This window comes from Oncorhynchus nerka, linkage group LG22, assembly GCF_034236695.1.
Source record: "Oncorhynchus nerka isolate Pitt River linkage group LG22, Oner_Uvic_2.0, whole genome shotgun sequence".
Taxonomy (NCBI): Eukaryota; Metazoa; Chordata; class Actinopteri; order Salmoniformes; family Salmonidae; genus Oncorhynchus; species Oncorhynchus nerka.
In genome coordinates, this window is record NC_088417.1 from 40,767,434 (window position 1) to 40,783,531 (window position 16,098).

General features: G+C 42.0%; 1 protein-coding gene across 1 annotated transcript; it reads left to right on the forward strand.

Moving 5' to 3' along the window:
• Positions 1–5,742: 5,742 nt before the first annotated feature.
• LOC115104612 (transcription factor Sox-17-alpha-A-like) lies at positions 5,743–8,087 on the forward strand. Its single transcript, XM_029625969.2, has 2 exons — positions 5,743–6,186; positions 6,694–8,087. The coding sequence occupies exons 1-2, from the start codon at positions 5,889–5,891 to the stop codon at positions 7,566–7,568; spliced, it is 1,173 nt and encodes a 390-aa protein (XP_029481829.1). The 5' UTR covers positions 5,743–5,888; the 3' UTR covers positions 7,569–8,087.
• Positions 8,088–16,098: the final 8,011 nt, after the last annotated feature.

A 16,098-nucleotide genomic window follows, 5' to 3' on the forward strand; every position in this document is an offset into this window, starting at 1 on the left:
CAAGCAAGGGTAGCATTCCAGAGAGACATACGAGACTGTAAAGTTCTTTGCTTCACGGAAACATGGCTCACTCGAGACACGCTATCGGAGTCGGTACAGCCAGCTGGTTTCTTCACGCATCGCGCCGACAGAAACAAGCATCTTTCTGGTAAGAAGAGGGGAGGGGGGGTATGCCTTATGATTAACGAGACGTGGTGTGATCATAACAACATACAGGAACTCAAGTCCTTATGTTCACCTGACTTAGAATTCCTCACAATCAAATGTCGACCGCATTATCTACCAAGAGAATTCTCTTCGATTATAATCACAGCCACATATATTCCCCCCCAAGCAGACACATCGATGGCCCTGAACTAACTTCATGACTGAATACAAACAGTGTAGCTATTCCCTCCGCAAGGCAATCAAACAAGCTAAACATCAGTATAGAGACAAAGTAGAGTCGCAATTCAACGGTTCAGACACAAGAGGTATGTGGCAGGGTCTACAGTCAATCACAGACTACAAAAGGAAAACCAGCCCCGTCGCGGACGACAATGTCTTGTTCCCAGTTAGACTAAACGACTTCTTTGCTCGCTTTGAGGACAATACAGTGCCACTGACACGGCCCGCTACCAAAACCTGCGGACTCTCCTTCACTGCAGCCGACGTAAGTAAAATATTTAACGTGTTAACCCTTGCAAGGCTGCAGGCCCAGAAGGCATCCCCAGCCGCATCCTCAGAGTATGCGCAGATCAGCTGGCTGGTGTGTTTACGGACATATTAAATCAATCCTTATCCCAGTCTGCTGTTCCCGCATGCTTCAAGAGGGCCACCATTGTTCCTGTTCCCAAGAAAGCTAAGGTAACTGAGCTAAACGACTACCGCACCGTAGCACTCACTTCTGTCATCATGAATTGCTTTGAGAGACTAGTCAAGGACCATATCACCTCTACCCGACCTGACACCCTAGACCCACTCCAATTTGCTTACTACCCAATAGTTCCACAGACGACGCAATTGCAACCACACTGCACACTGCCCTAACCCATCGGGACAAGAGGAATACCTATGTGAGAATGCTGTTCATCGACTACAGCTCAGCATTTAACACCATAGTGCCCTCCAAACTCGTCGTTAAGCTCGAGACCCTGGGTCTCGACCCCGCCCTGTGCAACTGGATACTGGACTTCCTGACGGGCCGCCCCCAGGTGGTGAGGATAGGTAACAACATCTCCACCCCGCAGATCCTCAACACTGGGGCCCCACAAGGGTGCGTTCTGAGCCCTATCCTGTACTCCCTGTTCACCCACGACTGCGTGGCCATGCACGCCTCCAACTCAATCATCAAGTTTGCAGACGACACTACAGTGGTAGGCTTGATTACCAGCAACGACGAGACGGCCTACAGGGAGGAGGTGAGGGAAAATAACCTCACACTCAACATCAACAAAACACAAGAGATGATTGTGGACTTCAGGAAACAGCGGAGGGAGCACCCCCCTATCCACATCGACCGGACAGTAGTGGAGAGGGTAGTACGTTTTAAGTTCCTCGGTGTACACATCACGGACAAACTTAATTGGTCCACCCACACAGACAGCGTGGGGTGGGTGGACCGAAGGCGAAGGCGCAGCAGCCCATATTCAACCTCTTCAACCTCAGCAAACTACCTGCCCTCCAGGACACCTACACCACCCGATGTCACAGGAAGGCCATAAAGATCATCAAGGACAACAACCACCCGAGCCATTGCCTGTTCACCCCGCTATCATCCAGAAGATGAGGTCATAGCAGGGACCGAGACACTGAAAAACAGGCCATCAGACTGTTAACCTGTTGCGACAAGCAATCCCGTATCCGGGAGCGTAATTATAGCCTCAAGCTCATTACCATAACGCAATGTTAACTATTCATGAAAATCGCAAATGAAATGAAATAAATATATTGGCTCACAAGCTTAGCCTTTTGTTAACAACACTGTCATCTCAGATTTTCAAAAAATGCTTTTCAACCATAGCTACACAAGCATTTGTGTAAGAGTATTGATAGCTAGCATAGCATTAAGCCTAGCATTCAGCAGGCAACATTTTCACAAAAACAAGAAAAGCATTCAAATAAAATAATTTACCTTTGAAGAACTTCGGATGTTTTCAATGAGGAGACTCTCAGTTAGATAGCAAATGTTCAGTTTTTCCCAAAATATTATTTGTGTAGGAGAAATCGCTCCGTTTTGTTCATCACGTTTGGCTAAGAAAAAACCCCGAAAATTCAGTCATTACAACGCAAACTTTTTTCCAAATTAACTCCATAATAGCGACAGAAACATGGCAAACGTTGCTTAGAATCAATCCTCAAGGTGTTTTTCACATATCTATTCGATGATAAGTCACTCGTGGCAGTTTGGTTTCTCCTCTGTTCAAAATGGTAAAATGCACGCACCTGGAGATTACGCAATAGTTTCGACGGAGGACACCGAGCGGACACCTGGTAAATGTAGTCTCTTATGGTCAATTTTCCAATGATATGCCTACAAATACGTCACAATGCTGCAAACACCTTGGGGAAATGACAGAAAGTGTAGGCTCTCTCCTTGCACATTTACCAACAACGACGAGACGGCCTACAGGGAGGAGGTGAGGGCCCTCGGAGTGTGGTGTCAGGAAAATAACCTCACACTCAACGTCAACAAAACTAAGGAGATGATTGTGGACTTCAGGAAACAGCAGAGGGAACACCCCCCTATCCACATCGATGGAACAGTAGTGGAAAGGGTAGTAAGTTTTAAGTTCCTCGGCATACACATCACAGACAAACTGAATTGGTCCACTCACACAGACAGCATCGTGAAGAAGGCGCAGCAGCGCCTCTTCAATCTCAGGAGGCTGAAGAAATTCAGCTTGTCACCAAAAGCACTCACAAACTTCTACAGATGCACAATCGAGAGCATCCTGTCGGGCTGTATCACCGCCGGGTACGGCAACTGCTCCGCCCACAACCGTAAGGCTCTCCAGAGGGTAGTGAGGTCTGCACAACGCATCACCGGGGGCAAAGTACCTGCCCTCCAGGACACCTACACCACCCGATGTTACAGGAAGGCCATAAAGATCATCAAGGACAACAACCACCCGAGCCACTGCCTGTTCACCCCGCTATCATCCAGAAGGCGAGGTCAGTACAGGTGCATCAAAGCTGGGACCGAGAGACTGAAAAACAGCTTCTATCTCAAGGCCATCAGACTGTTAAACAGCCACCACTAACATTGAGTGGCTGCTGCCAACACACTGACTCAACTCCAGCCACTTTAATAATGGGAATTGATGGGAAATGATGTAAAATATATCACTAGCCACTTTAAACAATGCTACCTAATATAATGTTTACATACCCTACATTATCCATCTCATATGTATACGTATATACTGTACTCTATATCATCTACTGCATCCTTATGTAATACATGTATCACTAGCTACTTTAACTATGCCACTTTGTTTACATACTCATCTCATATGTATATACTGTACTCGATACCATCTACTGTATCTTGCCTATGCTGCTCTGTACCATCACTCATTCATATATCTTTATGTACATATTCTTTATCCCCTTACACTGTGTATAAGACAGTAGTTTTGGAATTGTTAGTTAGATTACTTGTTGGTTATTACTGCATTGTCGGAACTAGAAGCACAAGCATTTCGCTACACTCGCATTAACATCTGTGTATGTGACAAATAAAAAATAAAAAAATTATTTTTTATTTAAGGAGACATTGGAACACAGCGCCTCAAAAATCTGGCTCACTTCCTGTATGAAATTTCATCTTGGTTTCGCCTGTAGCATCAGTTCTGTGGCAGTCACAGACAATATCTTTGCAGTTTTGGAAACGTCAGAGTGTTTTCTTTCCAAAGCTGTCAATTATATACATAGTCGAGCATCTTTTCGGGACAAAATATCTTGTTTAAAACGGGAACGTTTTTCATCCAAAAATGAAATACTGCCCCCAGAGGTTCAAGAGGTTAAACAGCCACCACTAATAGTGAGTGGCTGCTGCCAACATACTGACTCAACTCCAGCCACTTTAATAATGGAAAAATATATGTAAAAAATGTATCACTAGCCACTTTAAACAATGCCACTTAAATATAATATTTACATACCCTACATTACTCATCTCATATGTATATACTGTACTCGATACCATCTACTGCATCTTGCCTATGCCATTCTGTACCATCATTCATTCATATATTTGTATGTACATATTCTTCATCCCTTTACACTTGTGTGTATAAGGTAGTTGTTGTGAAATTGTTAGGTTAGATTACTCGTTGGTTATTACTGCATTGTCGGAACTAGAAGCACAAGCATTTCGTTACACCAGCATTAACATCTGCTAACCATTTGTATGTGACAAATACAATTTGATTTGATTTGATCACCGGGGTCAAGCTTCCTGCCATCCAGGACCTCTATTACCAGAGGTAATACGACACTACAGTGGTAGGCTTGACCCCGGTGGAAGGCCATAACAATTGTCAAAGACTCCAGTCACCCTAGTCATAGGCTGTTCTCTTTGCTACCTCACGGCAAAAGGTACCGAAGAAGCTTCTACCCCCAAGCCATAAGACTCCTGAACAGCTAATCAAATGGCTACCCAGACTATTTGCATGAATTATTTGTTATTCTTATCTCATACTTTTTTTTTAGGTATTTTCTTGAAACTGCAGTGTTGGTTTAAGGGCTTGGATGTAAGCATTTCACTGTAAGGTGAATACTTGTTGTATGCAGCGCATGTGACAAATAACATTTTATTTTATTTCATTTGCTTGGTCTTGAAGAGTGAGAACCAATTTTCACCACTATAGACGGCCCTTGTGTCCCTTAGCTGTGGCCCGGGTCCGGCCCTTCTCTTCAGACAACAAAGGCCGATAGATGGGTGTTTATTTAATCTCGACTGTTTGCAAATGTGTATTCACCAGCATCCCATCTAATCATTTTTATGAACGCTTTTTGTTATTAACATCCAGCCTCGGTCAATTTCTGTGAATGCTGGCAGCCCGTCAAAATGATGCGTAAATCTGCGCTTTAGAACTTCCAGTTACCTAATCCATCATCCCAATAGGCCTACACAGATGAGATAGTCCATGTGTATTCGGCTTACATCTGAATAACAGTGAGAATAAAATATAAAACTGGAAAATAAGATTTGAAAGTGATGGTGCATGACCAATGGAGAAAGTGTCTCTCACCAAAGCAGCATTTTAGTTGAATTCAAACGTTTGTGTGCATTAACGTTGACTTTTTCGGATATTAATTATTTGATCATTGCTAAATTTGATAGGCTGTAGGACAAATTATTTTCCCATATTTACATTTACATTTACATTTAAGTCATTTAGCAGACGCTCTTATCCAGAGCGACTTACAAATTGGAATGATGTATCCCAAATTATTTTGTGGTGTTTATTTCACAAACGCAAGATGTTCTAATTGAATCATAACTCCAAAATGCACAATAGCAATATTCCGTCTGTTTAATCTTGAACTGTGTTTGGGCACCTAATGTGTTGTTTGCATTATGCATAGATGACAGCGCTTGTCTCCATGGGTGGCATTGCGCTCCAAATAAGGCTGGAAGGCGGTTACTTCAAACTTTTTGCGCCTCAGGGGTGGGCACTCCCACCTTATGTTGATTGGTTGCTTGTGCTCTTATAGCATCCCCACCTCAGGGTAAAATAGTCAGCTCCTGGCTATTATCTAACAGTGACGGATATTTCCCATTCAGTTTGGAATCGTTACTCTTGCGTTAACGTTCATTGTTATATCTGTACAGCTAGGGGCACTTCTGTTTTGTTGTTTTTTTTGCTCGAGTTGCTGCGGTTGGTGTCGATAGAACAGAGATGAGTAGTCCGGATGCGGGTTACGCCAGTGACGATCAGACCCAGACTAGGTGCGCGATGTCAGTCATGATGCCTGGAATGGGACACTGTCAGTGGGCAGACCCCCTGAGCCCTCTTGGGGACACCAAAGTGAAGAGCGAGTCGTGCGCTACCAGCTCCGGGAACCAGAACCGTGGAAAGACTGAGCCGCGGATCCGGCGACCCATGAATGCCTTCATGGTGTGGGCAAAGGATGAGCGCAAGCGCCTGGCACAACAAAATCCTGACCTGCACAATGCGGAGTTGAGCAAAATGTTGGGTAAGACAATACAATTATAATGTATGTGAGCCTGTTACTTCCATGATATTTATAAAGACCAATGTGTATTTCTTTCATATTTATTTTTTAAAATATATACATGACGAAATCCTTAGTGAATTGTTATTTTAAACAGTGTGATGTTTTCACGTGAAAACATAGTGAATTTATTTTACAATAAATATGATAAATATTATTGTAGCCTACTTCAATGATTTTGGTTTGTAGCATTTGTGTAGTGACACATTTTCATGAAAAAGCTATCTGCCCTTACTTTGCCATTCGAATATAGAGTAAGTAACTAATATAATTTCCAAATGAACTAAGTACAACAACTAATTACAACTAATTGCTGCTTTTGATCAATAATAATAGTGATGTTATCATGTTATGAAATCAGTGTTCTCCTGTTGTTGCTAAATTGGCAATTAGCTATTTTGGAGCACCACCAGTCTGCATGCCTGATGCCGCCATATAACTCATATGAGCTCTGTTCTTGATCTGTAGGGAAGTCATGGAAAGCCCTTCCTGTGTCCGAGAAGCGCCCCTTTGTAGAGGAGGCTGAAAGGCTCCGGGTCCAGCACATGCAGGACCACCCTAACTACAAATACCGACCCCGGCGGAGGAAGCAGGTGAAGAGGATTAAGCGTCTGGACTCAGGGTTCCTGGTTCATAGTGTGTCCGACCACCAGAGCACCTCCCGAGTGTGTATGGAGGGCCTGGGGCTGGGTTACCACCACGAGCATGGCTACCAGGTGTCGACTCAGTCCCTCGGCCACTACCGCGACACCCAGGCCCTCGGGGGGGCTTCCTACGAACCCTACAGCCTGCCCACCCCCGACACCTCCCCACTGGATGCCGTGGAATCAGACTCCATGTTCTTCCCCGGCCACTCTCAGGAGGAGTGCCACATGATGCCTGCGTACGCCTACCACTCCCAGGGGGCAGAGTACGCGCCTCAGGACCCTCACTCCAACCAGCACGCCAACCACATGCTCCACAGACACCTCTCCTCCCCCACTGAACAGCAGCAAGGCCACCAGGCTGGCCCCATGCCCCCCTCCTTCAACCAATTGGCTATGTACTACAGCCAGCATTGTAGCCCCAGTCACCCCAAGCGACACCCAGGATATGGGACAGGACAGCGCTCCCCTCCCCCAGACTCCCACCCAGCGGAACCGGTGGAGCAGATGCATCCATCAGAGCTGATAGGTGAGGTGGACCGGAGTGAGTTTGAACAGTACCTGAACTCCTCCAGACCTGGGGACATGACAGGCCTGTCTTATGGGGCACATGAGGCCAACATGCAGGGACCTGAGAGCCTGATATCCTCTGTGCTCTCTGATGCCAGCACAGTGTTCTACTGTAACTACACCTCCTAACCTCCTGGTCCTCCCTGTCTCTATCTACTACTGAAGCTATTACAGCACATGACCTGACCTCAAATGTCTCTTTCTGTCTCCTGTCACTATTTCTGTCTTCTCTATTTCTCTATTTCTCTCTTTCTCTCTTTCTCTCTCTCTCGCTCTCTCTCTCTCGCTCTCTCTCTCTCTCCCTCCCTGTCTCCCTTTCTCTTTATGTCTTTCTCTTTCATTCTGTTACAATTGAAGGCCAGTGGGAACAGTGGGATCTCTTTAATTTGAGGGTTCAAATTCAGTATGTTATTTTCTTTTTGTGTGAAGGGCGTTCAATGTGTGTCACTGTATGAGCTAAGAAGCCATAGTATGACATCTGAATTGTAATGATGATTGTTCACACATTGGTTTGAATTTTCTCTTTGTTCTGAAGAGGAATATAAATACATTTTCTGATAATAAATCATGTACAGTTACTATTTGAACGTTTTATGTATAGCTGTTTTATACTTTTGCACTTTTGAAAAATAAAGTTTTGAACCAAAATATATGTTCCTTCACCGTTTTATGTTTTTGAATTACTTTACCCTACCTTTTCATTGATGAAATACAGCATCACACCAATTATTATATCAATTCACCTTGGTAATAAGTAACCATATAGTTATTAATACAATGTTTTCATTGTTTATTTGAATCAATGTTAACATCAGTTGAAGAGGTTACAGACCATTTAGCCTATACTTCTGTTTTATGTTATTAATAATCAAATTTGTTGAAACCGTTTTTTATCCATAAAATAGATGACTTATTCCTGTACTGTATAGACATTAGTGGTAGCCTAGATTAATTTCACAACAATATTAGAAACATGTATCTGATCATTTTTACATTTAACAAATCCTCCACAGGCCTACAGTTCACAGCCATCTGCTCACCTTTGATAGATAATACATATTATATTTGAATGCTTTGTATATTCTCAAGAAAACACATACATGGTGAATAAGCTGATGATAGCGTTGTGGAACATTGTGGAACGGCTCACAGGGCAACAGAGTTAGTCCACAGTGGAAGGCTCTGGTCCGGCTTCCTGCCCCGGTTAGAATAGCGGTGATCTCAGGGTTTGACTTACAAATTACGCCTTGTTTTCGCAGCATGGAAGAACAGTTTATGTCCCGGATATCCTGTCTCTAAATGATTTAGTCTCCCATGTCTAATGGCAGAGACAATTCAATATTTGTGTATTTACTACACCTATGCTAAATAATGGAGAGTCGTACAATAGGACTAAACATATTTATATGTTATATATATTTTCTTATAGCCAAATAAGAGGTATACTGTATGTTTTTCATAGCATGGATTAATTCAGAAAACAGATAAAGTATATGGATATTTGATGTGGAATGGATGAGGAACGTGTTGAGCACATCAAGACAACAATTCCTGTATATTTATAGTTGTGTGTACCATTTTATAAATAAAGATGTTCCTTTTGAAAGGAAGAGGTTCTTCTTCAAGGTGTCAAGCACGATGACCCCAGAATCCATTTTTAGTACTTCAGAGGAAGCATGTTCCAAAGGCGTATATTCCTCCACTTTGTTCATGTCCAGTGTTTTGACATTTCTCCTATGTCACACAAGCAGAGGTTGGATCTCAAGGTAAATATTCCCTGTCCTTCCCACAGACATAATGATGATGTCACTTTAGAGTTTGGAAATATTCAAGAAAAATAAAAGGTGCATTATAATTCTACAGATTAATCATATCCTAGTTTGGGTAAATTGCTCTGTCCAGTCCAATTTAATTAATCTCAACGTATTGTGTTTTTTCTCTCACATAAAACATAAAAGATGGTCATTAATCAAGCATTGCATATGACTGGGATTATTTTCTGTTTATTGTACTATTGTAACATAACCACCCCAAACACACAAAAAACGCAGATAGCCTTCCCGCTTCCACCCCAAAAGAAACATGCCCTACAGGGGAAACATTTGCAACCCCACCCCCAACCCGGACTCCGGGGGTAGATGTGACTTAGTAAGTACAAATCCGGGACACCCCAATTAGTGTAATATGTTGTTTCATATGGTATGTATTAATTTGTGGATGTTCATCATCCATTTCGTATATGTTACGAATTAAAATTTGTATGAAATGTTACGAATTGCAATTTGGACAAAATGTATGATATGTTACAAATTCCAATTTGTTGTTGCTAACGTTGGCTAACTGTAGCTAGGTAGCTAATGTTAGCTAGGTTAGGGGTTAGGGGTAAAGGTTAGAGTTAAGGTTAGGGTTAAGGTTGGGATTAGGAGTTAGGTTAAAAGTTGCAAAGTAGCTAAAAAGTAGTAAGTAGTTGCAAAGTTGCTAATTAGGTAAAATGCTGAAGTTGTCTGTGATGATTCGTACAAAATACCTTTTGGGTTGCTAGACGTTCACGTTATATGCCCACCCTTCCACCCTGACCAATCACCCTACTTTAGTTTTTGCCTTAACCATTTTGTACCATAATGTCTCATCATTGTTGACTGGTCCCTGCAGCAAACAATCACAAGTATGTGACTGGAAGAGTAGCAACAGAACGTATAGGGGGTAGAAATCGGGGAAGGTGTCATTATCACGTTATGGGGAAGACCCAGATGCAGACAGTGTTGAAGTAACAAAAGTTTATTACTAGAACGGGGGGGCAGGAAAAATTACAGGTCAAGGGCAGGAAGAGGTCAGTAATCCAGATCAGAGTCCAAAAGGTACAGTACGGCAGGCAGTCTCAGGATCAGGGCAGGCAGAGGTCAATAATCCAGCGTGGTGGGGCAAGGTGCAGGATGGCAGGCAGGCTCAGGGTCAGGGCAGGCAAAATGGTCAAAACCGGGAAAACTAGAAAACGGGAACTATAGAAAAGACAGGAGCAAGGGGAAAAATGCTGGGAGGCTTGACGAACAAAATGAACTGGCAACAGACAAACAGAGAACACAGGTATAAATACACAGGGGATAATGAGGGGCGATGGGAGACACCTGGTGGGGGGTGGAGACGAGCACAAGACAGCTGAAACAGATCAGGGTGTGACAGAAATATTAAATGGGGGGTAAACACAGGAGAAGTTTATATGCAAAACAAAAATAAAACCCTGGGTCTAAGCTGGCAACCCATAGTCGTCTTGAAAGCACCATAAGTCAGTCGAGTGAACTATCCCTTGTCATAACATCTTTGGTCTGACAGACGCTTACGTGACAACCAGACTGCATTGTATAAAGACAACAAACATGGCACCACACAGAGCTGGAACATAGCTTAGCATTAGCTGATCATAATCAGTACAACCTTCAAAAAAGTATTTTAAACATCATATGTGTCCATTACAATCTTTGCAAGAATCTGTTTGAATGATTTGTCACAAGTACTTGAAAACATGTGAATAAAACAGTAAATACATTATGCTTCATACATGCATATGGTATGCTACAGTAGAAATGACAACACGATATTTACAGAAAATAATGCACTTACTTTGATAGGAACGCACACATGACCAAAGTTATTATTTGTAAGGAAAACAACAATGAAGGCAATGCGCATCATCAGCCAGAAAATGTGCCAGGGGGAATACGTTTGTGCAAGGCCTGTTCTGTCTAGAGATGCGCAATGTCTCCATACTTGATCTGGGGAAGCACTGGGGAAGTGCTTGGGCTAACGTTGAAGAGAGAAGTTTGTCCGACTCACTAAAGTCTAAAAATTAAATAGTCTGCAACAGTGAAATGGGCTACTTCTTATGTGAATTAATGAGAAGGTGGAAAACAGCTCAATTCAAAATGTTGTTAGAAATTGAAATTGACAAGTTGAAACATAGCCTATAGATAATTAGCAGGCAGCGTGCCTTGGTTTGAGTGCAGCGCGAGTTAACTGTCCTGCTGTGTAAGAATCACATTTTGGATTTTGTTACAAAATTGCATTTTTTATTCTAATTTGAGTGTCCCGGATTTACATTTACTATGTTACGTCTAGTCTATGAGACCAGGCTGACCCCCTCTATAACAGGTGACACACTTTCCCTAGGGCTAGGCTGGGGAATCCCGTCTAATTGGTGTGAATCTGTGCAAATTCAGTCTGCAGCTGGGTTTAACTTTAGCCTCTCTGTTGTGATAGCTAATGGCTGGCATAAGGACAGGCTCAGACCACTATCACCACAGCAGCACTCAGGATCAGCGGAATTGGTGGGTGGGGGTCACCTGTACAGACTGGGGTGGGGTGGGGTGGGGTGGGTGGGTGGGGAGGCAGTTACCCCCTGTGAGAGCTAATGTTATCTCCCCCCACTAATTTGATACAAATGATAGGCGCAAACCGCTAAGTAAATTTGCTGTTTTAATATTCAGGCCAGAGAGAGAGGGGCAGGTGACTCGAAATATGTGTGCTCAAGAACTGTTGGAATCTCCACAGTGAATAGAAATATGTTGAGCCGACTCAAAGCTCAGAGACTGATCTACAGCTGATATTATCACAGACAAATGTATAGGAGATGACAGGCATTGTTTTGGTGTGGCAAGTTGTCATTTTTAAAATACATGATAAAATACAGGGCAATAAGATGGATAACAAAAGATTAGAGAGAGAGAGCGAGAGAGCGAGAGAGAGAGAGAGAGAGAGAGAGAGAGAGAGCGAGAGAGAGAGAGAGAGAAAGAAAGAAAGAAAGAAAGAAAGAAAGAAAGAAAGAAAGAAAGAAAGAAAGAACAAGACAGAGAGAGAGAACACTCTGATAGACAGTCTTACAGCCCAGGAAACAGGTCCTTACTGTGTGTTCCTGCGTACTGTGCGAAGTGATGAGAGTCCTGAGGCCTGTCTGTCTGACAGCGAGTGGCCAGCCAGACCGGGACGGGGTGGGAGGGGAACAGACAAGGAGATTACCGCTAGGCTTACCTGGGCGGCTCGCTACATTAACACACAAGCACTTAATCACAGCATTGCACTAATCTCACCTCAGGTAGCTGCCTTTCACAAATACAGCTTTATTCAAACACAAATACAGTGACAAATACAGCTTTGGGGTAAATTTGGGCAGTCATGGTAAAAAAAGTGTCATTCACTACCGTAAAGTCACAAACAGTTTTAGCCAGTACTGAACACAAAGAAATAGATACACCTCAATAAATGTCACAAATGAACACTATTGAAAATGATATGTCCCTTATGAATGACACAGTCTCTGTGTTGTAATAGAAAGAGAAGACCCATTCTATGTCTTATGAATAGTATTTGTCTTGAAAAATCTGGCTTTGCCCCCGAGCCTCCAGCAGAGTATTTGTCAAGGGTTTACTAGCCATATTCAGACGTGACTAGCATCACCTTAGAACATTGGTTATGTAATTATTACCCCAGCATGTTCTTTATTCCAGAGGACTTTTCGCACAGCATTAGTTTTTCGAAACTGCCCCCTGTAATTATTTGTTTATTTTATTCAATTGAGTCTTATGACATAGCCTGGAGGCTTTTATTCTAGGCATTAAAATATTTCAACAGATGATAAAAGGCTAGACTGAAAACTCGTACTTGGCTGCCAAATGTATAGGTGTCCACATAATATTTATAAATTCGGTTTCACATCCACATCTCAAACCAAAAATCTAAGTGAAAGAATAGGACTAAATCAACTCAAAATGTAAAGTACATTTAACTTTTGATTTGATTTAATGTAGTTATATTCTTTAACTTAAATGTTAAATGTTTGGTTGAGATGGACATGTGAATCCAACATATCAATGTTCTTTTGTGCCATTGTCAGTGGCACAAAAAACACATCTCCTTCAAATGTTGATATTTGGTTGAGTTGACAACCTAACACAATTCAATATAACTTTTACAATACAGTATATAGCCTACTAACTTGTCGACAAGTTAAGGAATTATGTTGAATTCACATATCCAACTAAACCCAAAACACAAGTGGAAGAAAAGGATTGAGCAAGTGGCTAAAATTTAACTAAGCATTAGTTACATCTCCTTTAAATGTTGATATTTGGTTGCGTCAACTACACACAATTCAATAGGACTTTTGTAATATAGTAAATAGCCTAAAGTTAAGGCTATCTTACAAACTAATGTAACAGCATTTATTCAACCTTAAAATGAGTAAAACATCCATGGCCACATTTCGAGGTTACTGTAACTACAAATGTCTTTTATGTAATCATAGAAAGTGTGCATGTTCAAGATAGCATGCAAAGGTCGCAGGTCTGTGGAGATCTTCACAAATGCTCTAATAATCTGCACAGAGTCTCAAACAGCGTTGATCACTTTCACTATGTACTTTTCATGTAATCTCAACTGCAATCCAGGTCATTTGGTTGTGCTATTAGATTAAACGTTGATAACACATTAACTCATTGTACAAATACAACATATTTGACATTGTATTACCATTTGAACGTTGTTGTGCCTTTAGATGGTTGAAAGCATAGTGATGACACATTGGGAATTCAACAAATATCTGGCTGTCTTTTTGAGTAGGTGAATAAAGGATGAAATCTCATTGATCAACGTCTCAACCAATCATTACCCACATTTCCACATTGAAAGGACATTGTGTGCCCAGTGGGCTGGCTGTCAATGAAGTTATTGATAGCGGATTGCATACAGTATGTGAGACAGCTGCAGAAACAGAGGAGGGTGTGTCTGCTCCCTGTCTAAACCAGGGTTTGGTGTGGATGTTTGTTCTATTGTATAATCCCAGGCAAATGCACTCCTTCTCTGGGCCTGATCAGTTTCATAGCCCCTGCCTGTCAGAACGACCAGTGTCCATTTGTGTTGCCACTAAATATAGTCCACATCAAGTCAATATCTGCTCCATGCAGTGACACAATAGTTAATTTTTCCTCTGATTCGGGCCCTTGTCTTGTCTAATACGATTATAAATAGCTATCGCAGGAGTGGGTGTGGGGTGGTGTAGAAAAATTATCTGGATTCCTTCATTTTGTCATAACCTCAGTGACGATATCAGTGATTCTCTAAGTGGGTCTACACACCATTTCCTGAGACATCAGCCTTACAAGACTCTTATGCAATATTACTACACAGCTTTTATAGATGTATGCTAAATTAGTACACCGTGTAATTTCTACCTGAAGGAAAAGGGGCAATGTAAACATGAACAAACGAATAAATACTAGTACTCAAATAAAAACAATCTTAACAGCAGAAGAGACACTGCGAATGTATTTACATTAAAAGTTCATAGCTCTAGCCTTGGTCGTCGGAAAAAGGGATTGAGTCAGAGGTAAATAAACTCCAGGGCTGTTCTGATCAGCTCGCTGTACTCTTGTTCCAAGTCCCTCATGGCATCTCCAGGCATTTTTAGCTTGTGTCCAGGCGGGTAGTGATTAGAAGATGACTACATCAGCAGTCAGTTTCCTCTCCGCTGTGTTTTCCTATGGAGGGCGGATAGGTGGGGGTATTGGGAAGCGAGGCCATGGTAGAACTCACACATACAGTGCCTTCAGAAAGTATTCACAGTATCCACATTTAGTTGTGTACAGCCTGAATTTAAAATGGATTGAATTTAGATTTTTTAGGGGTGGGGGGGGGGGGGGGGGGATCACTGGCCTACACACAATACCCCATTATGTCAAAGTGGAATTCTGTATTTTTATTTTTTTATTTTTTATTAAGAAAGAATCAAAAATAACGATTTGAAATGTCTTAAGTCAATAAGTATTCAACACCTTTGTTATGGCAAGCCTAAATAAGTTCAGGAGTAAAAATGTGCTTAAAAAGTCACATAATAAGCATGGATTTTTCAATGACTACCTTATCTCTGTACCCCACACATACATCTGTACGGTCCCTCAGTCGAACAGTGAATTTCAAACACAGATTCAACCAGAAAGACCAGGGAGGGTTTCCAATGCTGCAGAAAGAAGGGCACTTATTGGTAGTAGACATTCAATATCCCTTTGAGCATGGTGAAGTTATTAATTACACTTTGAATGATGTATCAATACACCCAATCACTACAATGATACAGGTGTCCTTCCTAACTCAGTTGCCGGAGAGGAAGGAAACCGCTCAGGGATTTCACCATGAGGCCAATGGTGACTTTAAAACAGTTACAACGTTTAATGGCTGTGATCAGAGAAAACTGAGGATGGATCAACAACATGGTAGTTACTCCACAATACTAACCTAATTGACAGAGTGAAATGAAGGAAGCAAGTAAAGAATGAAAATATTCCAAAACATGCATCCTGTTCGGAATAAGGCAATAAAGTAAAACTGCCGAAAGTGTGGCAAAGAAATTAACTTTATGTCCTGAATAGAAAAGCGTTATGTTTGGGGCAAATCCAACACAACATATCACTGAGTACCACTCTTCAAATTTTCAAGCATGATGGTGGCTGTATCCTGCTATGTGTATGCTTGTCATCGGCAAGGACTAGGAAACGTTTTATGATCAAAAGAAACGGAATAGAACTGCGCTAAGCACAGGCAAAATCTTAGAGGAAAACTTGGTTCAGTCTGCTTTCCAACAGACACTTGGAGACAAATTCACCTTTCAGCAGAA

Excerpts from the sequence above, each read along its gene's own strand:
- LOC115104612 (XM_029625969.2), top strand. The coding sequence starts at position 5,889 with ATGAGTAGTCCGGATGCGGGTTACGCCAGTGACGATCAGACCCAGACT. Across the intron at positions 6,187-6,693 it reads GGAGTTGAGCAAAATGTTGG|GGAAGTCATGGAAAGCCCTT; the intron begins GTAAGACAATAC and ends CTTGATCTGTAG.